Below are 23,058 nucleotides of genomic sequence, written 5' to 3'. Positions count from 1 at the left end.
CACATCCCGATACTGCCAGCTCACAGACAGTATCTCAGATTCCGCCTGGGCGCACGGCACTTTCAGTATTGTGTGCTGCCCTTTGGGCTCGCCTCCGCCCCACAAGTGTTTACAAAGTGCCTCGTGGTGGTGGCGGCCTACCTACGCAAGCTGGGAGTGCACGTGTTCCCATATCTCGACGATTGGCTGGTCAAGAACACCTCGGAGGCGGGAGCCCTCCGGTCTATGCAGTGCACTACTCGACTCCTGGAGCTGCTGGGGTTTGTGATAAATTACCCAAAGTCCCATCTCCAGCCAACGCAGTCTCTGGAATTCATAGGAGCTCTGCTGAATACTCAGACGGCTCAGGCCTTCCTTCCCGAAGCGAGGGCCAACAACCTCCTGTCCCTGGCTTCGCAGACCAGAGCGTCTCAGCAGGTCACAGCTCGGCAGATGTTGAGACTTCTGGGTCATATGGCCTCCACAGTTCATGTGACTCCCATGGCTCGTCTTCACATGAGATCTGCTCAATGGACCCTAGCTTCCCAGTGGTTCCAAGCCACCGGGAATCTAGAAGATGTCATCCGCCTCTCCACCAGTTGCCGCTCTTCACTGCTCTGGTGGACCATCCGGACCAATTTGACCCTGGGACGCCCATTCCAAATTCCACAGCCCACGAAAGTGCTGACGACGGATGCATCTCGCCTGGGGTGGGGAGCTCATGTCGATGGGCTCCACACCCAGGGTCTGTGGTCCCTCCAGGAAAAGGATCTGCAGATCAACCTCCTGGAGCTCCGAGCGATCTGGAACGCACTGAAGGCTTTCAGAGATCGGCTGTCCTGCCAAATTATCCAAATTCGGACAGACAATCAGGTTGCAATGTATTACGTCAACAAGCAGGGGGGCACCGGATCTCGCCCCCTGTGTCAGGAGGCCGTCGGGATGTGGCGGGCGTGCCGGTTCGGCATGCTCCTCCAAGCCACGTACCTGGCAGGCGTAAACAACAGTCTGGCCGACAGACTGAGCAGAGTCATGCAACCGCACGAGTGGTCGCTCCATTCCAGAGTGGTGCGCAAGATCTTCCGAGAGTGGGGCACCCCTTCGGTGGACCTTTTCGCCTCTCAGACCAACCACAAGCTGCCTCTGTTCTGTTCCATACTTCAGGCACACGGCAGGATAGCGTCGGATGCCTTTCTCCTCCATTGGGGGACCGGCCTCCTGTATGCTTATCCTCCCATACCTTTGGTGGGGAAGACCTTACTGAAGCTCAAGCAAGACCGCGGCACCATGATTCTGGTGGCGCCCTTTTGGCCCCGTCAGATCTGGTTCCCTCTTCTTCTGGAGTTGTCCTCCGAAGAACCGTGGAGATTGGAGTGTTTTCCGACTCTCATCTCGCAGAACGACGGAGCGTTGCTGCACCCCAACCTTCAATCCCTGGCTCTCACGGCCTGGATGTTGAGGGCGTAGACTTCGCTGCGTTGGGTCTGTCTGAGGGTGTCTCCCGGGTCTTGCTTGCCTCTAGGAAGGATTCCACTAAAAAGAGTTACTTTTTCAAGTGGAGGAGGTTTGTCGTGTGGTGTGAGAGCAAGGCCCTAGAACCTCGTTCTTGCCCTGCACAGAACCTGCTTGAATACCTTCTGCACTTATCAGAGTCTGGCCTCAAGACCAACTCAGTAAGGAATCACCTTAGTGCGATTAGTGCTTACCATTATCGTGTGGAAGGTAAAGCCATCTCTGGAGAGCCTTTAGTCGTTCGATTCATGAGAGGCTTGCTTTTGTCCAAGCCCCCTATCAAGCCTCCTACAGTGTCATGGGATCTCAACGTCGTCCTCACCCAGCTGATGAGACCTCCTTTTGAGCCACTGAATACCTGCCATCTGAAGTACTTGACCTGGAAGGTCATTTTCTTGGTGGCAGTCACTTCAGCTCGTAGGGTCAGTGAGCTTCAAGCCCTGGTAGCTCACGCTCCATATACCAAATTTCATCACAACAGAGTAGTGCTCCGCACCCACCCAACGTTCCTGCCGAAGGTGGTGTCAGAGTTCCATCTTAACCAGTCAATTGTCTTGCCAACATTCTTCCCCAGGCCGCATACCCGCCCTGCTGAACGTCAGTTGCACACATTGGACTGCAAGAGAGCATTGGCCTTCTACTTGGAGCGGACACAGCCCCACAGACAGTCCGCCTAATTGTTTATTTCTTTCGACCCTAACAGGCTAGGGGTCGCTGTCGGGAAACGCACCATCTCCAATTGGCTAGCAGATTGCATTTCCTTCACTTACGCCCAGGCTGGGCTGACTCTTGAGGGTCATGTCACGGCTCATAGTGTCAGAGCCATGGCAGCGTCGGTGGCCCACTTGAAGTCAGCCACTATTGAAGAGATTTGCAAGGCTGCGACGTGGTCATCGGTCCACACATTCACATCACATTACTGCCTCCAGCAGGATACCCGACGCGACAGTCGGTTCGGGCAGTCGGTGCTGCAGAATCTGTTTGGGGTGTAAATCCAACTCCACCCTCCAGGACCCGAATTTATTCTGGTCAGGCTGCACTCTCAGTTAGTTGTTCTTCGTAGGTCAATTTTCTGTTGTACCCTCGCCGTTGCGAGGTTCAATTGACCTGGGTTCTTGTTTTGAGTGAGCCTGAGAGCTAGGGATACCCCAGTCGTGAGAACAAGCAGCCTGCTTGTCCTCGGAGAAAGTGAATGATACATACCTGTAGCAGGTGTTCTCCGAGGACAGCAGGCTGATTGTTCTCACCTACCCTCCCTCCTCCCCTTTGGAGTTGTGTGTTTCATTTTTTGCTAGTCATTCAACTGGCGGGAGCGGTCGCGCACGGGCGGGAAGACGGCCGCGCATGCGCGGTGGGCGTGCCCTGCGTGCTGACCGTCCCGCGAAGCTTCTTTCCGGTTGGTGGGGGCTGCCGCGGACGTCACCCAGTCGTGAGAACAATCAGCCTGCTGTCCTCGGAGAACACCTGCTACAGGTATGTATCATTCACTGTATTCCAAACACATTTGGGTTCAGTGTAGCTAACAATACACATTTGCAAAAAGTACAATACAATTAGTATTAGCATATGTAGTAATAATACAGTACACAAACTTCACTACTATTAAATAACAAGAGCACGGTTCCAAGCATGCCTGAGAGCTAACGATTACAAGTGGGAATAAAGGATTTATTAAATAAAGCTTTCAACAGTTTACAAAATAAGAGGTAATTGATAATGTATCTTAATGGATTATGCATAGAATTCCATATCTTCGTACCTTGATAGGTAAAGCCTGCATTATTAATAGATTAATAAGGAAGTTTCTTACAACTCGGGTAATGAAATATCAGAGTGTCCCTAGATGTAGAAAAAGCATTTTGTAAATGCAGTTCTATCAGGCTTTGCATGTAGCAAGATTTGGACGGCTTCCTAAAGGAAAAGTCCATAGATCATTATTAAAATGGACTTGGGGAAAATCCACTGCTTATTTCTGGAATAAGCAGCGTATTATGTATTGTACTTTTTTGGGATCTTGCCAGGTATTTGTGACCTGGATTGGCCATTGTTGGAAACAGGATGCTCAGATTGATGGACCTTTGGTCTGTCCCAGTATGGCAGTACTTTTGTACTTGAAGCCAATGTAGATTAGCCAGGAGAGTAGTTGCTTTGGTATATTGAGGAACTCTACAAACAAGATGGGCAGCAGTGTTTTACTCTGATTGAAGTTTCTTGACTAAAGAGTATGTTAACCGTGAGTAAACAGTATTACAATAGTTAAACTTAGAAAGTATAAGTGTTTGGACCACATTATAGCTTCAGTGAACACGTTTCTTAGATTCCCCTTCTCTCCCCCTATGATTGTTTTACTTTCCTGTACATAAATGGCGTTCTTTTATAGGAATTTTATTTGTTGATTGTTTTTATTGTAAACTGCTGTGACCAAATGCCTTTTGAAACAGCGGTATATCAAATACCGAATAAACTGTAATAACTACATGCTAATTGGTTAGTATGCAGCATCACCACATCACCAAGTGATTAACACTGGACACACCTGGTTTCCACCCCCAAACACACTCCCAACGCTAAAAAATATTTTCTGTTTTTAATGCATGTTGAACACAAACCTGCTGCGGGATGCCTCCGCGTGCCCTGCAGTAGTGGAGTTTAACCTGTGGTCAGCAAGTGTTAGTGCTTAACACAGCTTAGTAAAAGGAGCTCTTAAAATGCAGTTTAGTAATATAATATGAATTAATGCTGTTTAACACGCATTAAGGAAAAAAAATAATGCACATTATTTTATTTTTCTTTAAATTTAACTCAGACTTTTTCAGTAGTAGCTCATGATGAGTTACATTCAGGTACTACTGGTATTTCCCTATCCCTGGAGGGTTTACAGTGTAAGGGAGAAAGTTATCAATATGGGCTAGTGATAAGATGGATTATTTTATCATGTTTTAGGGCACCTCTACCACCCCAAAACTATTATGTACCAGTCACCCACAATCTGTAATGATAGAGACTCAAGGCCACGTATGAGAAAAGCAATTTTTATTTACTTACCAACTACAGATTACAATTGATTGTTTCTCATGGGAGAACAGACTACTACACATCAGTGTTTGCTGTACTGAATCTCCAAATAACATCATACATACAATTACTTATATGTTTTCTCTATGCCATAGGCAGCTCTTATGATAATAAGCTGGGCAGTACATATTGTAATAAGCTGGTTATCATTTCTTGGAAGAGGCCATCCTCTTCTTGGAAAGCCTAGTCATCCCCCTTAAGGAACTACCCTGTTCCCAAGTTCAGCCATCTGTTTCCCCTTTTCAGTCCCCGAGTTCAGTTCCAACCCAGCCCCTCCTTTCCACCCTCAGCTTCCCAACTGCCCTCCTCTCTATTCCTGCCACCCTGTGTTTAAACCTTTTATCAAATCGCAGCAACGGCACTGAAAACAGCACAGCGTCACAGCGGACTCGTCTTCAGCCTTTCTCGTTCCTCTGTGTTCCACCCTTGCAGAAACAGGAAATACATCATCAGAGGAAGGTGGGACACTGAGAGGGAAGGGAAAGGCTGATGGGAAGCCCGCTGTCACGCTGTGCTGTTTTCAGTGCCATCGCTGGGATTTAAAATAAAAGGTTTAAACACAGGGCGGCAGGAACAGAGAGGAGGGCTGTTGGGGAGCTGAGGAGGGGAAGGAGGGACCGAGAGTTGCCTGCAGCCGGGTTGTGCCGGCCCTGCATTTGGGCGGACAATGCACCCCTTCGCCCCCCAAAATACACCCATGGGTAAGTGCTTCCCCCACCCACATGGTTAAATGGTAAGAGTAATCTTACCGCATGATCATTTGTTTTTAGGGGCTACTTACCCGATGCGTTTTCCGACAGCTTAATAAAAGACTCCCTAAGTGATTTGCCTAAAATCACATGGAACATTGGTGAGATTTGAACTGAGTTTTCATGGTTATCAGCCCAGTGTTTTAACCACTAGACTACTCTTCCACTGTACCCAGATAATGCAACTTGATAACTATGTCCCCTTGGTCTCACTGTAAAAAAAAAAAAAAAGGACCCTTCGGTAACATAGCACAGTGGTGGTAAAATAACCCATCTTAATGGTAGCCCGCATTGATAATTATTTCCCCTCCCCCCAAAAAAAATTCTGCATGGGAAGATAACTTACCACCCCCAAAATCTATGCTAAATTGGAAATAAGCCACTGCTGACCTTATTACTATTAATTATTATTACTTGAGCGTGCTGTTCACCGCTGCTGCCTTGATTTTCTTTCCTCACATGCTATTCTTGACCCACTACAATCCGGTTTTCGCCCTCTCCACTCAACCAAAACTGCACTTACTAAAGTCTCCAATGACCTATTACTGGCTAAATCCAGAGGTCAATATTCCATCCTCATTCTTCTTGATCTTTCCGCTGCTTTTGACACTGTCGATCACAGCATACTTCTCGATACCCTGTCCTCACTTGGATTCCAGGGCTCTGTCCTTTCCTGGTTCTCTTCCTACCTCTCCCTCCGCACCTTTAGTGTTCACTCTGGTGGATCCTCTTCTACTTCTATCCCTCTGCCTGTCGGCGTACCTCAGGGTTCTGTTCTTGGTCCCCTCCTCTTTTCTATCTACACTTCTTCCCTTGGTTCATTAATCTCATCCCGTGGCTTTTCCTACCATCTCTATGCTGATGACTCCCAAATCTACCTTTCTACCCCTGATATCTCACCTTGCATCCAAACCAAAGTTTCAGCGTGCTTGTCTGACATTGTTGTCTGGATGTCTCAACGCCACCTGAAATTAAATATGACCAAAACCGAGCTTCTCATTTTCCCCCCCAAACCCACCTCCCAGCTCCCCCCATTTTCTATTTCTGTTGATGGCTCTCTCATTCTCCCTGTCTCCTCAGCTCGAAACCTTGGGGTCATCTTTGACTCTTCTCTCTCCTTCTCTGCTCATATCCAGCAGATTGCCAAGACCTGTCGTTTCTTTCTTTACAACATCCGTAAAATCCTCCCCTTTCTTTCCGAGCACTCTACCAAAACCCTCATCCAAACCCTTGTCACTTCTCATTTAGACTACTGCAATCTGCTTCTTGCTGGCCTCCCACTTAGTCACCTCTCCCCTCTCCAGTCGGTTCAAAACTCTGCTGCCTGTCTCATCTTCCACCAGGGTCGCTTTACTCATACTACCCCTCTCCTCAAGACCCTTCACTGGCTCCCTATCCATTTTTGCATCCTGTTCAAACTTCTTCTACTAACCTATAAATGTACTCACTCTGCTGCTCCCCAGTATCTCTCCACACTCGTCCATCCCTACACCCCTTCCCGTGCACTCTGCTCCATGGATAAATCCTTCTTATCTGTTCCCTTCTCCACTACTGCCAACTCCAGACTTCGCGCCTTCTGTCTCGCTGCACCCTACGCCTGGAATAAACTTCCTGAGCCCCTACGTCTTGCCCCATCCTTGGCCACCTTTAAATCTAGACTGAAAGCCCACCTCTTTAACATTGCTTTTGACTCGTAACCACTTGTAACCACTCGCCTCCACCTACCCTCCTCTCTTCCTTCCCGTTCACATTAATTGATTTGATTTGCTTACTTTATTTATTTTTTGTCTATTAGATTGTAAGCTCTTTGAGTAGGGACTGTCTTTCTTCTATGTTTGTGCAGCGCTGCGTATGCCTTGTAGCGCTATAGAAATGCTAAATAGTAGTAGTAGTAATAAGGACCTAGACAAGTTGTCAGGAGAAATAAATTAATGTCAGTAAGCTTGGACCTGAAATTTCTTCTGTTAGTAGAACAGAATTTGATTTCCTGTGGGCTAAATTACAGCATATTCTCAATACCAGAGCTGAAAGGAAATGTGATATATTTTATCCAGCAGTAGGTGATCTTGAGAGAGGCACTTAAATCATTTCCACATTCTCCATTTATATTTCAATTTTTAAATATTTTCTTTTATGTAGCTAAAGGAGGATTTAATTTTCTTGTTATTGCTTAAGTAGTTTTCTTTATTTTAGCTTATTCTCATCTAATCCTCCGTCTCCTCTCCCTTTGTTTTTCTGGGTAAAAAAACCCCAACAACTATAAATCTGTTTGTAGAAAGGCTTTATAAGGGGCTAAGGGGGTCTTTTACTAAAGCTTAGCTTGAGTTATCTGCAGCAGGGCCCATATGGTTAGGGTTGAAGAGAGAGGGTCTCTACTTGTACAAAAATGATCATTCTTAAGACCTAATCAACCTTTTCAGAAATAATCATTCTAAACTGATTTTTATAAATACACCATTTCTATGTACTATTTCAGCTATAAACTTTTTATGTCCTACTCGTGCTATTATAGCACAGGTCCCATGTTATGCAATGAACACTAGTTACTAATAACTAAGTTTAATAGTAAGATAATGTCTTAATGGTAGCCCACTTTGATACAGTCCTCACTTAAGAACTTAGCTTCAACCTAAGCTTAAATTGGATTAATTTAATGAGACAAAAGGAGGTGTGGAGACAAAAAAAGAAAAAAAAAAGAAAAGGTTATGTATTGGCAAGAAGGAAAGGTCACCATAGTTCACTTACATTCCTTTACTAACCTTTATGCATGCAATTAACATTTAAAGAAAATACAGTTTAGGAAATATTGTAAAATAATTGACAAAATGTAGTAGTTAGTTAAAGATCTGAGTCTCGCCTAACAGGCATTGTTGGAGATCATAAAACAAACTGACATGATATAATGCAAATAGTTTCTGCTTTAATTTTGTGCTGTAAGAATCCAGTGACGCAGTAAGGGAGGATGGTACCCAGGGCAAAGGGGTAGGATGGCGCCCCACCCCCTTACCATACCACTGTTTGTCTCTGCTCTTCCCTTCTCCCTGGTGCATACTACATACCTGAATTGCCGTGGGGGGGGGGGGGGGAGGGGGTCCTCAAGCCCCATCAGTGGAAACCCTCTTGCCTGCAAGCCGCATTGTCCACTCTCCCCCCTGTGCAATGCTTGTTTTTTGTACAGCCAAGTATGTTTAAGGTAGACCTGCCTCCCCTGCAGATTTGTGAAAACTGAGCATGCATGAAGGGTGGACCTCCCTTGCACACACTCGGTTATACAAAAACCCAGCATTGTGCGGGGGATAGGCAAGTAGCCAGTGTAGTGCATGGACAGGAGGGGTTCCACTGGCATGCTTGGGGACCCTCACCAGTCAAGCGCCTCAATTTGGAGGGGCCTGGGTTTCCCACCACGCCTCTGCCAAGATGGCACCAGGGACGGTCTGCCCCTTGGTGCTCCTTACTATACAACTGTAAAAGTCTGTGGTTAAAAGTGAGTTGACTCATTCTGTTTAAAATCATAATTTAGTAGGTCATCTTGTCTATATTAAATTACTGACAATACAGCCCATTGCATCCTCTGAGAATCACTGGGTTTTAGGGGTATGCGTTGATTATTATGCATTGAGGGTGTCTTTTACAATGGTGTGCTAGTGGTTTTAGTATGTTCTAATGATTAGGACTACATGGGCATCTCTATCATTTAGCATAAGCATATTTAACACACATGCTAAAAACGCTAGATCACCTTTGTAAAAGGACCCCTCAGTTTATTATTGTGCCTTACAAATTTAGTACATGCTAAATTTGATTTAATGTGCACTATTTGACTTATCATACCTTAACTTTTCAATTAGTGCATATTAAAACAATTAAGGAGAATGTTTACTGAAGGGTATTTATTTATTTACTTACACATTCTTGATGTACCGTAGATGGCACACATGGTATTCAGTAATGTCACCAAATCGAGCGTATATCTTGATATGCATCAAGACCATACCATTGAAAGGTAAAAAAATCAAAACAGGGGGAAAAAACCTCAGAAGGTAATAATCTGTCATTCCAAGACTCAGTACTTTGTCCTGGTCACTGTATAATCATCGGTCAAAAAAACCCCAGCCAACCAAAAAGGTTGTGCAACAAATAATTTATGACTCTTTTTATGTTTATTTCTTTATGCAATACAATGATGTCCAAAAAAACAAATCAAAAGGTTATGATAAAGTAACCAGCCTTCCCACTGTCCAACGATAGTTAATATGTTCAAATCGAAATTCAACTTGACTTAACTGACTGCACTTGACTGCATCTAGTAGTCACAAATGGCATCCAAACCTGACGGACCCGTTCACCAAAAAGCTTCTTCAGGGGACGCAGGATACCAGTCTCATCAATGCAAGTTCGAACTCCACAGTGGCGCTGCAGGGGAACAAAAAATTGCATATAATGTCCCTTCAACCACTCGCATGGTGCCCACCATACCAACCAGAAGAAGCAGAAAGAAAAGCAGCAATAGTAGCCGACCTAGACAGAGCATGCATCCGTTGATAATCAAGTGCTCAAAATAAGCAAAAAATGGTGGCAGTAATATGCTAGATGCCCACACATGCGCACTGGGAAGTCTGTCAGGTCGCCAACAGCTGATCTTGACAACGGACCAATCACGCCCGCAATGTCCATGCAGGCGCTCTGGAGAGCCTGTCAGAAAACTGACAGCTGTATGACAGCTGCCGGATCACTTAATGAACAACCTAATGTTCCAGTCCCATACTCCATCCACAGAAAGAATTGATAAAATCAAAAGTGTGCACAAAAACAACTGACAAACAAGAAAGTCCAATACAAACAAGTCTGACTGTCAGTAGCCCCATAACTGTACTCCATCAGAAAAAAGCAGTCCAATCAATTTTCGCATTAAGCCCATTCGGTTCGGTAGACTTTAAATAGAATATCCATCGTTGCTCAAGCTGGATCAATCTCCTGTTATTGCCCCCCCACGTAATTTGGGGATCACGCTGTCAATCACTCTGACAGAGAAGTCTTCCAACGTATGCAAGCATTGTGTACAATGATAGACCAACAGTGCCCCCGTTCTCTGGTGTACCATGCTATGTCTGTGTTCGTTGATACGAATATGTAATGGTCTGGTGGTTTAGCCAATATACAATTTGGGACATGGGCAATGCAATGCATAAACCACACAAGATGTTCTATAATCTGTATACCGCGTGGAATGGTAAATTCTCTGGTCAACTGGATTAGTCCAGACATCACCCTCCATGGTGATGTCACACGTCATGCAATGTCCGCATTTAAAGTGCCCTTTCCTCGGGAAATCTAATGCTACATCGTGCGCCAAGGGTAACTCAGATGGACTGATGATCTCTTTAATGTTTCTATCCCTAGAGAATGCAATCAATAGCCCATAGTCACTGAACACTGCATGCGATCTGATGACATCCCAGTGTCTATGCAATATGTTTGCCAACCATTCACCCCCTCTGTGTGATGCATTACACACACCATCTTCTGGTCTTCCCCTTCCGCTGACTTAGGTGTAAACAATAGGTCTCGATTCATGCAATGAGCCCGCCGGTAGGCTGTTTTCAAATCTTCATGGGGGTAGCCCCTGGAAAGAAGATCCTGGAATAAAGTGTGGGAGTGTTGTTTGAAATGTTCTAGGGAAGTACAAATTTGATGGAACCACAAGAACTGGGAAAAAGGCAAGCTCTTGTATGAAAGTAAGGTATTGTGGTCCATGGGATTTTTTAAGACCTTGGTGACAAAAACCCAATTCATCTGGTGAACTTCGCCATCCAAAAAATGGATTTTCTCAAAGGTGTCTAAGCTCTCCCTTCTTCCTTCAGGTCCGGCTGGCTATCCTGTTTCCAGCAGTGAGCCGCAGCAAGGGCAGCACTGAAGACAGCTGTTTCTGGCTGCCCTGGTCCATCTTGCTGCTTTGTCCTATTCACAGGAAGTTGAAAAGGCAGGATGAAACAGCAACGAGACTGTCTTCAGCGTGGCCCGTGCCGTGGCTAACTGCTGGAAAGAGGGGGGAGAGATAGCCGGCTGCACTCGAAGGAAGGAGAGGGAACTGAGCTGCCTGACTGCACAGACAGGGAGCAATAAAGTCATTTGCAAAGGCTTTGAAGACATTTATACATGTAAAACCAGGGGCGTAGCCACGGGTGGGCCTGGATGGGCCTGGGCCCACCCAGCAAAGGTGCAACTCAACCAAACCACAACTTCAGCTTTCCCTCCTCCCAACCACCCACCAGCACGCTGCAGGTTTTGTTCCCTCCCTGCTCCCTCCCCTGTCATCCCCGTCCGGCAGTGGCGGATGGAGCCGCGCGGCGCCGGGGCCGTCCACATGCTGCTACAAGTGCTTCCTCTGCGCTGGCCCCGTCTCTTCAGAAAGAGTATTAGACAAGGTGAGGCCAGCTGGATGGAAGCAGTCGTGTAGTGGCAGCGTGCTGACGGACGCTCCGCTTCAGACATCCGGCGGGGATGGAAGGGGAGGGAGGGCCTGCGGCGCGCCGGTGGGTGCTTGGAGGTGGGAGAGAACAAAAACCGTGAGGGCAGCGGGGGAGAGGGCAAAAGGTGTAGAATGTGAGTGGGTGGCTGGGGGTGGAGAGGGGAAAAAGGTGCAGCATGCTGGTAGGTGGCTTGAGGGATCAGGAAGAGAGGGAGAGACAGGAGAACTGTTGGAATGAGGGAGTGAGATAGGGTAGTGCTAGGTGAGGTGGAGGAATGGAGAGATGCTGCAAGGGGAAAGAGAGGGAGAATTGTTGGATATGGGTGGGATGGGATGGGGAGAGGGAGGGAAAGACTGCATAGGAGTGGTAAAGGACCAGAGAGAAAAAAAAAGTGTTGGACATGGAAGTGGAAGGAAAGGAGGGAGAGATGAGAGGGGAAATGTTGAACATGGCATTGAGGTGAGGGGGAAGGAAGGATGGAGAGATGCTGTGTGTGTGTGGGGGGGGGGGGGGAGAGATGTTAGACCAGGGGCTCAAGGCAGGGAGAGGGAGAAAAGTTGGACATGAACATAGTAACATAGTAGATGATGGCAGAAAAAGACCTGCATGGTCCATCCAGTCTGCCCAACAAGATAAATTCATATGTGTATACCTTACCTTGATTTGTACCTGTCTTTTTCAGGGCACAGACCGTATAAGTCTGCCCAGCAGGATTCCCCGCCTCCCAACCACCAGTCCCGCCTCCCATCACCGGCTCTGGCACAGACCGTATAAATCTGCCCTCCACTATCCTCGCCTCCCAACCACCAACCCCTCTTCTCCCACCTGCTCCGCCACAGAAATGATTTATAGTAGTAGTAGTTATACCACCTGCCACTGTGACTGCATCAGCTCTGTGCCGGGTCTTACCTGATCCCCGCTCTGTTCCCAACCCAGACGATGGGAAATACGGTGCAGGAGAGGAGAGGAAAGGAGAGATGCACAAGTGGAGGAGGGGAGAAAGAGGGAAGATGGATCCAGGGAGAGAAGATGGACAATGGATGGTAGGGAAGATAAAGGGAAAAATGCTGAACAATGGGGGAGGGGAGAGAGATGGGACTGGAAGATGCTGATGGTGGGAGGTGAAAGGGATAGGGAGATATCAGGCTAGAGGGTGAGGATGGGAGAAAGAGGGAACAGATGCTGGGCTGGAAGGGTGGAGGGAGGGAGACACTGGGAATGGTGGAAAGCATGGGGGAGAGGTCCAAGGAGTGGAGATGGCAAGGAAATAAATGAGAGAACAGTGATTACAGGGGTAGAAATATGGTAATGGTGCGTAGATTGAAGATGGAAAGGAATGATAGGCTGGGAAGGAGAGAGATGGGGAATGGGAGAGCTAGTGGGTGAAAGGAAATGGAAATGTGATAGATATCTGAAAAGTAAAAAGAAGGAAAAGATTTAGAAAGAGGATGAAATTTGAGTGTACAGAGGCAGAAAAGAAAGAAAGGAAAGAGCTAAAATGGAAAGATCAATATTTCAGAGGCAGGTGTAGTGAGGAAATGAAATGACAGGAGAAAAAAGACAAATGGACAGCCACTTGAAGAATTAGCAGAAGACAGACAGGAAAGCGGGAAAGAGAAATTGGAACCAACATGATGGAAAAATAAAATGTCCAGACAATAAAGGTTTTAAATGGAATATGTTAGCCTTGGGAAATGTGCATAGTGGATGTCTTTTTATTGTGTTAAGTAGAAAAGGAAATGCACTTTTGTTGTTGTTTTTTTTTCTCCAGTGTTGCAGTGGATGCTGAGGTTCCCAGTTCAAGTTTGTCTACATATTTTTATTTCTAATTTGTGATCCCTTGTTCTATAATTTGTGAGGGTCTGTCAGTATGACTGTAACAGCAGATGAAGAGATTGGAGAGGAGAGAGAATTGGGGGAGGGGCTTCTTAATTTTCTGCCCTGGTCACCAGCATGGTTAACAGCAGCCCTGACCCTTGCTGTGGCTAGTGGGGATCCCCAAGCCCTGCCAGCTGGGGATCTCTTCCGGGGCTGGCCGGAACTGCCTTCCACTGAGCTTGGCAGATGGGGGCAGCATCGTGGAGCCACTGACAACTAAGCATGTATGGGGTGCTGGCATCAGTGACTCGAGGAGTTGCTACTGCCTGCTGGGCTTGGCGGGGAGGAGTTCTGGCCATCTCTGATGGAGGTCCCCAGCTGACAGAGATTGGGGATTCTCATCAGCTAAAGTATTTATATTTTGAGTTGTGAAGTGCTGGGGGAGAGGGGGGAGAAAGAAAATTTTGTGCCCACCCACTTTGTGCTCAGGCCCAACCAAAATTGGTTGTCTGGCTACACCACTGTGTAAAACCCAGATGTACACATGTAAATGGAGATAAGTACCTGAAAAAGAAAAATTGTAAACCACTTTGGTCTAGTCGGTATATAAATACTGAAAATAAATAATATATTTTAGAAAAGCTGCTACTTGCTGTGTATACTTGACTATAAACTAAGACTTTTTGTCCCCCTAAAAAATTCAGAAATTGGGATCTCTATTTATATTTGAGTATCTGGTCTTCCTCTCTCCAGTAGTTACTGACATTTTGACTCCTCTCCCTACCTGCAATCACCAGCATTTCACTCTCTCCCCCCACCCCCCCTGGTTCCTGCCATTTCAGTCCTCCTCTCCCTCCCCTCTTTGTGGTTACAAACATTTCATTCCCCCTCTCCCTCCCCATGGTGACCAGCAGCTCTTTCCTCCACTCTTCTCCTCCCCTCCAATGACCTGCATTGCTCCTAGGGTACTTCTTTCTGCTGCTGACGCTGACACTAGTGTTATGTGCTGGGACGGTACGAGGCCTTTACAGGAGGAAAAAGATAACCTTGGTTTATATTCGGACAAATTTACATTCAAGTATATATGGTACATATGTATATAGGCAGCATGCACAGATTTCAAGGTAGTGTGATTCAAGCAGGATTTTAAAATATGTGTACTTCCCATTCTAAAAGGGTAATTTTTGTAGATTTCAAACATTTCCCTGTCAGCTTTTATACCTCATCCAAATCAATCATGAGTTTGAGTTAGCTACTTGTTTGGATATGGTGTATAAAGAAATGAGGGAGGGAGCAATTGTACTTATCTTTCTGGCCTTATCCACCTAAAAAGTGACTGGAGAATTCACATTTGTTTTTATAAGGAATGCATCTCCTTAATTGGCTTCACTTGTAATTTTGCAAAATCTGTTATTCACTTATGTATGTGCCATTATTTATACATGTGAATTGCCAAATATGCACTTCAGTGTGTAAGTACTGCTACTTCCATGTGAATCTGCTCTAATTTTGCATGTTTTGCTTTGTTTTATAAAATGTTTCTTGGATGTGCTGTCAGGTACGTATGCACTGCTACACATTATCCCCCTAATTCTATAAAAGTTGCCAAAAATTGCAAGTGCAAATTTGGACACATGCCTAATTTGCATGTGTAATGTATTGAATAAGGAGCTAAATAGCACCAATTATTGGATTTTTAACAAGAAATTATTGGAACTAATTAGGTTTAATTGGCATTTATATGTGTATATTTAGACAGGGATCCGCACCTAAAATTTACACACGGTCTGAAAAAGGGGACATAGAAATGGGAGGGTCATGGTCGTAATGAGGGCGGTCCTAAAATTATCATGTGTTGTTGTAGAATAACAGTGATACACACTTAATGTAGGTGTATACATTTGCACCACATTTCAGTTGGTGCAAATGGCTGTGCCTAAAGTTGGGTGCAATCCCTGGGAATAAGCTCTGTTCTATAAACTGTGCCTAACTTTAAGTGCAGCTTAAAGAATAGTGCTTTTTTTCGGTGCTGATTTTTTTAAGCACCATATATAGAATCTAGCCCTATACATATTTTACAAAAGATTCCACTGAACATAGAAATAAAATATCCAGGAAATTCTGAATGTACTAGTAAAAAAGCCCCGTTTCTGATGCAATTGAAACGGGGGCTAGCAATGTTTTCTTCTGTGTGCATGTGGGAGTGTGTGTGTCCCTGCCCTCTGGCCTCTCTCCCCTCCCCCCTCTGAGTCCTTCACTGTTACAGAGCCAGGGATTTGATTTCCTGCTCTGCTGTTTTCCTTCACTGACTGTGTTACAGAGAGGGCGGGGCAGACACTCATAGAGAAACCGGATATCTCGCCCCCTTCACACTTCCGGCTGGAGTCTTCATAGAACGTTGGTTTTACCTTTTATATAGAGAGATGGGCTTGGATATCCTTTTTCTGACCTAGAATCCTGTGCAAAATGAGGCTTGGTCTCTCAGAGTAAAACCCTAAAGCAGACTCTTAAGGTACCATTAAACAGGTGATGCCCTATCATTAAAATGATATTGCATATATGAACTATTGAGGTATTTTGTTTCACTGATCAAAATTGGAAAAGCAGGTTTCCATGGAGACCACTGCATAAGTGGTTAATGGTCCTTGCTGATTTTGTCCTCAATCAAGGTCCGCCTTTCAGACTTGGTATAAAATAAAAAAATATAGCATTTAAGACTCAGTTGGAAGCATATCACCCTGCCATTACAACATGCTTTGCATGCATTATGAATTCAGTATTAAAATATCTCTCGATCTCCTGGAAATTGAGGTTGGCTTGGAAAATTACCATTGTTGGATTATGTATCCTAGACTGAGCCAGTGTTTTGCCCTAATTTGCTATGGAAACACTAATAAATAAAAATAAGTAACACAAGTGCCAGTGGGATGTTAAAATTAAAAGCCTATTGTTATGAAGGCTAGTACATCTGTTGTGATTTCACAATGAGTGCTTTTTAATGGCATTGCATTGCATTTGGAATTAAAGAGGACTTCATTAAGACAATTTATAGTGCAGTTCTCACAGTTGAATGTTAAGGGGGCAATTCAGTAACTGGGTGCCCCCAATTAGGTGCCTGGAGGGCATGGGGTAAGAGCCTGTTCTGTAATGGAAAGTAGGTACCTACGTTCCTCAACAGAATACTAGTGTATCAGGGTATTAATGTGCCTTAACATTTAGGGGCTCCCAAGTGCCTAAGTGCAGCAGACATACACATAATTTATAGTGTTTTTTGAGTTACATATGCATAAGTGGGATCCCTCTGTATGCTCCCTTGCAAATATGTTCTGTGTAAGTTAAGCAGTAATTAACAATATAGCACTTATGGGTCCTTTTACCAAGCTGCAGTAAAAAGGGCCCTGTGCTAGAAGCGGGGCCCTTTTTTTTTCCAAACACTGTGGCCCTTTTTACCGCAGCAGATAAAAAGGCATAGCCATGGAGTAAGATTTCACTTACCACGTGACCCTATGGGGGGGAGAACACTTAATGCCAGTAACTGGGTAGTGCTCAGCACTTCCGCCAGGTTAGTGCCATGCTGGAAAATAGCTATTTTCCACAGCATGGCAAATGGTATGCGCCAGGGCTGGCACTACCGCCATCGCTCGCGTTCGGCCAGTGGTAGTCCCAGATTAATGTGCGGTAAGCCCGCTTTGGGCTTTCCGCTGCTCTAAAAAGAACCTCTTAGGCACCATGCCAGCACGTTTTCATGTATGTGCACAAATACACAAGCTCATAACTTTTACATAATAGAATTGCCCCATTAATATGTAAGAGCAGACTATGTTGTAATAATAAAATAAATATCTTAATACAGAACAAGAATTGCCCTTTCCCGGTGAGCATTCTTATTCTCCTGGTGCAGTAGCTTAATGGTTAGAACAGCAGGTTGAGAACCAGGGAAGCTAGGGCTCAAATTCCACAGCCACTTCTTGTGATCTTACGCAAGGCACTTAACCCGCCATTATCTCAGGTACAAATTTTCTCATTTTCTGGTTTAATGGCCATCTGCTAATGTTGCCATTAGCAGATAGTCCTGAGCCCTTACCACCATCAATTTTGTATTTAGTAAGGGCTCAGAGCTAATCCTGCACTAGTAGGACTGAATTCTATAAATGGGGCCTAAAAAATTGGCATTTAAAGTTACACACTGTTTATAGAATAGTTCTTAGTGCCGGGAACCACATCTACATTTAGGTGCAACCATTTATACTAACACTAGTAAAAAAGGACCGTTTCTGACACAAATGAAACTTGCACTAGCAAGGTTTTCCTTGGAGTGTTTATGTTTGAGAGAGTGTGTGTGAGAGTGACTGTGTGTGAGAGAGAGAGAGAGTGAATGTGCGAGTGTGTGTGCGTGACAGAGAGAGAGTGAGACTGGCTGTGAATGTGTCTGTGAGAGAGAGAGAGAGAGTGTGTGTGTGTGAGAATGAGAGTGTGTGCCATGGGCCCCTGGCCCCTCCCTCCCAGTGGAAAATATACAAAGCAGATCGTTAATAGATAAAAATGATTTTAATAATATACTAAAATATGCATACAATTGCCCGACACAGGCCGTATTTCGCCCTGCTGGGCTGCTTCAGGGGCTACTCAATGATTCTCCACTATCAAAGGAGGAGTAAGATGATAAAAGCAACTGTAATATAATATACAGTTGATGTCTTGAAAAAAACGACTCTCCCAGAGATATTGAAACAAATGAACAATGACATACGATCAATCAAACTGCCACTTATCTCCCAGAGCACCGTTTTTTTCGGCGCTCTGGGAGATAAGTGGCTGTTTGATTGATTGATCGTATATCATCAACTGTCTCTCCGGCAACCTCAGTGCTCCAGCCACTCACCTACTCCCCTTGTCCGCTTCCCTCTGTCCTTCGCTCTGCTCTCTCCTCACCGACCGGTTTCTCCTTCAGTGCTCCGTGCTGATAGCTTCGCAGCTCCTCCCCTCTTCTCTCTGCTAGCCAATCTGGTGTCTCCTTTCCGGTGACGTCAGCCAGGGCCTAGCAGAAAGTCACGGACACAGGCAGCAAGATTGGAACGTTGGAGGTGAGAATTATTATGTAGGATAACCTTGGTGTAAATCCCTGTGCCTAAGGGGTCCTTTTACAAAGGCGCGCTGAAAAATGGCTTGCGGTAGTGTAGGCACGGGTTTTGGGTGCATGCCGATCCATTTTTTTAGAACATCTGTAAAAAAAGGCCTTTTTTGCCGAAAATGGATGTGCAGCAAGATTGTTGCGCGTCCATTTTGGGTCTGAGACTTTACCGCCAACCATTGACCTAGCAGTAAAGAATCCCAGCAGTATTGACCTACGTGTGTCAAATGCCACTTGACGCACATCCATTATGTGCGCCCAAAAATTAAAAAATGTTTTTCAGGCATGCATATTGGATGAGCGCCAAAAATGAAATTACTGCAAGAGCCATGCGGTAGTCGGGCGGTAACTTCATTTTGGTGCACATTGGGCGCACGTAGATGCTTACGTGGCTTAGTAAAAAGGCCCCTAAATTTGGTATTGATCCCCTTTATTCTGTAACAATGCACGTAAATTAAAGGAACACCCCTTATCTGCTCCTTACCCCACCCATGTCCGTTCCCCCTTTTTAGACCCGTGCATACAATTTACGCACATATATTTTAATTAAATCCAATTAGCATCAATAATTGCTTGTTACGTTCTCAATTATCTGCACTAATTGGCTCGTTATTCAACTGAATTGCACGTGCAAATTGGGCATGCTCCCAAATTTGTGCACACAATTTTTAGCACTTTTTATAGAATTCAGGGTTTCACATGTGGTAATGTAGCCGTGCTAACTGATTTATGCAGATATCCCCATTCTCTACTCCTAGACGCACCCCTCGCACACATGTCAAAAGTATTGTGGGAGGTCTCAGCATGCCCCACAGTATACCATTTTAAGCTGCACAATTTGATACAAGGACGCCTTAGATTGTAAGCCCTCAAGGCACAGGGAAATGCCTATTTTTCCTGAAAAAAGCTGCAAGTTAAATCCAAAATCCTTAGAGAAGTCATGTTTCTTATTGTATTCTCCCCCCCCCCCCCCCATTCCAAGCCAAATTTGGACTATCTTCATTGGACACATGCAAGGAATCAAAATGGTTGAGAACCTGAACTGAAATTTGTTATCAAGCTCTGAACTGGATGATCAGTTTCATACTGGTTTGCAGCCTGCAAGAAAACAATCGTAAGCCAAGCAGAGAGTTAGAATGGCCAAGGTGATGAGAGAGGAGACACAATTCAGTCTTTATTTGCAAAAACTCCAAAGAAAGCAAAGCAGTTAAATCACCAACTAATCAGCATTTACTAATACATGGACTCTGCATAGCCCATCTTTCAGCATGAGCCTTCAACATGAGTCCTGATGGTTAGACTGCTCTCAGGAACACTAGCGCTAAGAGCGTATAAAACAATCTTGCAGTGTAAGTCAGCCAGACTGGAGAAAATGCCAATATTTCAGCATTTATGCTACAAGATTGTTTTATAGGCTTTTAACGCTAGTCTTCCTGATAACGGTCTAACCATGGCAGTTTGTTTCACTGGGACTCCTGATGAAGGCTCATGCTGAAACATGGGGCTTTATGGTTTTGTTTTATTTTATTGTCTACTGTTTCTCTCTTCTTTTGGCATGTGTCTTTTCTGGAATTAATTCTGGAGGAAGAGTCTTGCAGTAGGACAGGAGAGAGAGAGGGAGTGGCAGGTTGATTCTGGCACCGATTAGCTCCCTTTCACTAGGTTTCTCCTTGGTAGCAACATTTCCTAAAATTGTTCTAGTGAGCCTTTCCTTGTCATTAATGACCAGTGCTTTATTACGTATTCTAATATCAAAAACACAGACTTATCTTCAGCCAATACAATACCCCTGCAGTATCCCAGCTTGGTTGCAGTTTTTTGTCCAGGCAGTTTTTTCATTGAGCTTCCTTCCTCTCAGACAAACCCTGGGACCACTGGGTCTGACTCCAAGGAGGTTTGGGGGCCTTCGCTCCCACCCCTTTCTCTGCTCCAGGTGAGCAAGTTTGTACTATCATCTAGTTTTCTCCACACTTATCAGAAGTCCAAACAAACAGAACAAAACCACAGCCCTGGCTTTTTACTCTCTAACCATAAGGGCTGGGGCATCCTCCTCCCTTACAGTGTTTTAACAGTAGCTTATAAATTCCTTGGCTCCTGGACAATAGATGAATCAAATGCACCATCAAAAGCTTGTCTCCATTGCTTGGTTTTCCTCTGGAGCTTCAGGGCTATTCCTTGCCCACCTATACTCATCGGCTTCCTCCAGCTCCATGTCCTCAGCTTCTGCTGTGTTTCAGGTTGGGCTTTCTGCTTTCATTGGCTGGGGCTCTTCCTCTAGCTGTCCTTGACTCCACCATTCTGCTTCCAACTCTCTAACTGCACTGCAGAAGTCCTTCAACCCCTCCCTTAAAACCCCTACTTCTTTTGAATGGCAGCTAGAGGGTTAGGGACTCTGGAAACTTCTCTGTTTTCTAGTGGACAGAAAAGCCCCTTTTCAATCTTTGGGATTCTTCTCTGGGTTCCCTTCCCCTACCAAGCTCTAAATCCCTCCTATAGCTCCGTGATGCCATCCTAGTGGGAAAAGTGTAATGCGAATATTGGGACCCCCTCCTTAAGCATTACTAGCTGCACATGCCTTTCCCTTTCATGGGTGAGCAGGTATTCTGCATAGGTATTGTTTCATAGCTCTGGTGACCAAACCTTTGACAAAACTCAGAAGCTGTGGGGGAGGGGGGGCTTATATTCTCAGTTAATTTTGGACTAATCTGATCTGTTTTCTGATCCGGTGGGATCTGCTCATGGTCTGATTCTTGAAGGGGATGCTCTAAAGTAATTTTTGGTTCATTGAAAGTGAAAGCTGCTAACGAGTCACTTGTATATGAAACTTACTATCCAGTCAGGAGTACACTTTCACAATGGATGCTAGTGTTTTCTTTCACAGTTCTAGAGTCAACAAATTATATGCATGCTTTCTAGAATGGTTGTTTTAATAATAGATTTTAGATGAGAGTCATTGAATCCATATTTATAATATTGGTTATAATAGATTCTGCTTGTTGCAAGATATATTATTAACATGATAATCAACTTGTGTGAGAGCACATTTTCTGCACCTATTTGCCACAGAATTATGGTGGTTTGCCAACACATATGAATATTCCTGTTAAAAACACACAGCTAAGCTTTATGTTGTATTTTTTTTTTTTTTACAGAACCTGGTGAAAAACATTCCAGAGCAGAAGGAACTCAATGCCTTGGCACAGCTGAAGAGTGAATATGAAGACCTATGTGAGCCAGAACAGTTTGGAGTTGTGGTATGTATAGTACCATGCAGATAACAAAACTGGGAATTGTCAAAGATTGGGTAGAAAATGGCATAATAATTGTATCTTTCTCTTTCTCTCTCTCTAGATTTTATATATTTTTATTTATTTAAATCGGTGTAAGTACATGCATTGAGAACTGGCAGCAATATATTTTATCTTAATATTAATTAATACACTTTGGCTAAATTAGGAAATGAAACTACTTAAAATCTAATGCAGGGCATATATATTCCTGCTCTTGATGTATAATTTAACAGCCCTTTCCTATGGAAAACATTTTAAGAACAAATCAAATGTTGTATCTCTCTGCTGATTGGCATCAAAGTGCTGTTGATAAATAATGAAGCTGTGCATATATGTTTAGAAAGAACACATAAGTATTCATTTATGCAGAGTCAATGATGACTTTCTTTCCGGTCACTCAGCAAGATTGGTTTTTGTCAGTTGCATAGATTTTTTTCTTATGACTGAAAGAATTAACGTACTTCTAGGTTGCACATCCCTCAAGCAGACACACTAAAGTGGTTTATTCAGTGTGTCCAGAAAATATTGAGCTCTGAGCTCAAGGGACAATTCTATAAGGTGTACCTAACTTTAGACGCCAATTTACGTGCCAGATTTATAGAATAGCTGCACTTACTCGCATGATTGGTGCCATCAATTATCATGTACATGTGTAAGTGCTAGGCACGATCCTATTAACATGATGTGTATATTGCCTAGCGCATAACAACAAGTGGGCCATACCAAAGAGAAGAGCATGGGCGTGTAACAGACAATGTGCATGACTTATAGAATACTATCACTTGTGCATATTGCAAGGTGCACATAGGTATGCCCTTATGCCAGCCATTGACGTAGTAAAAGTGGGTGTGCTTAAATTTTGGCACACCCAATCAGATCAGTACTAGAATAGTGTCATTAATAGAACTGCTTTGTAAGCTCTGAGCATAAATCTGTTTTATTGTTTTGGGATCTTGCCAGGTAATTGTGACCTGGATTGACCACTGTTGGAAACAAGATACTGGGCTTGATAGACCTTCAGGCTGCCCCAGTGT

General features: G+C 44.5%; 1 protein-coding gene across 1 annotated transcript in view; it reads left to right on the top strand.

Moving 5' to 3' along the window:
• DIAPH2 (diaphanous related formin 2) overlaps window positions 1-23,058 on the top strand; it is a 1,482,340-nt gene that overhangs the window by 836,437 nt on the left and 622,845 nt on the right. The window contains exon 21 of the mRNA XM_030210672.1: window positions 21,887-21,988. Coding sequence (XP_030066532.1) covers window positions 21,887-21,988 — 102 coding nt within the window. The remainder of the gene's footprint in view (window positions 1-21,886; window positions 21,989-23,058) is intronic.

This window comes from Microcaecilia unicolor, chromosome 7 (genome assembly GCF_901765095.1).
Source record: "Microcaecilia unicolor chromosome 7, aMicUni1.1, whole genome shotgun sequence".
Lineage (NCBI taxonomy): Eukaryota > Metazoa > Chordata > Amphibia > Gymnophiona > Siphonopidae > Microcaecilia > Microcaecilia unicolor.
This window is presented reverse-complemented; position numbering and strand designations above follow the sequence as displayed.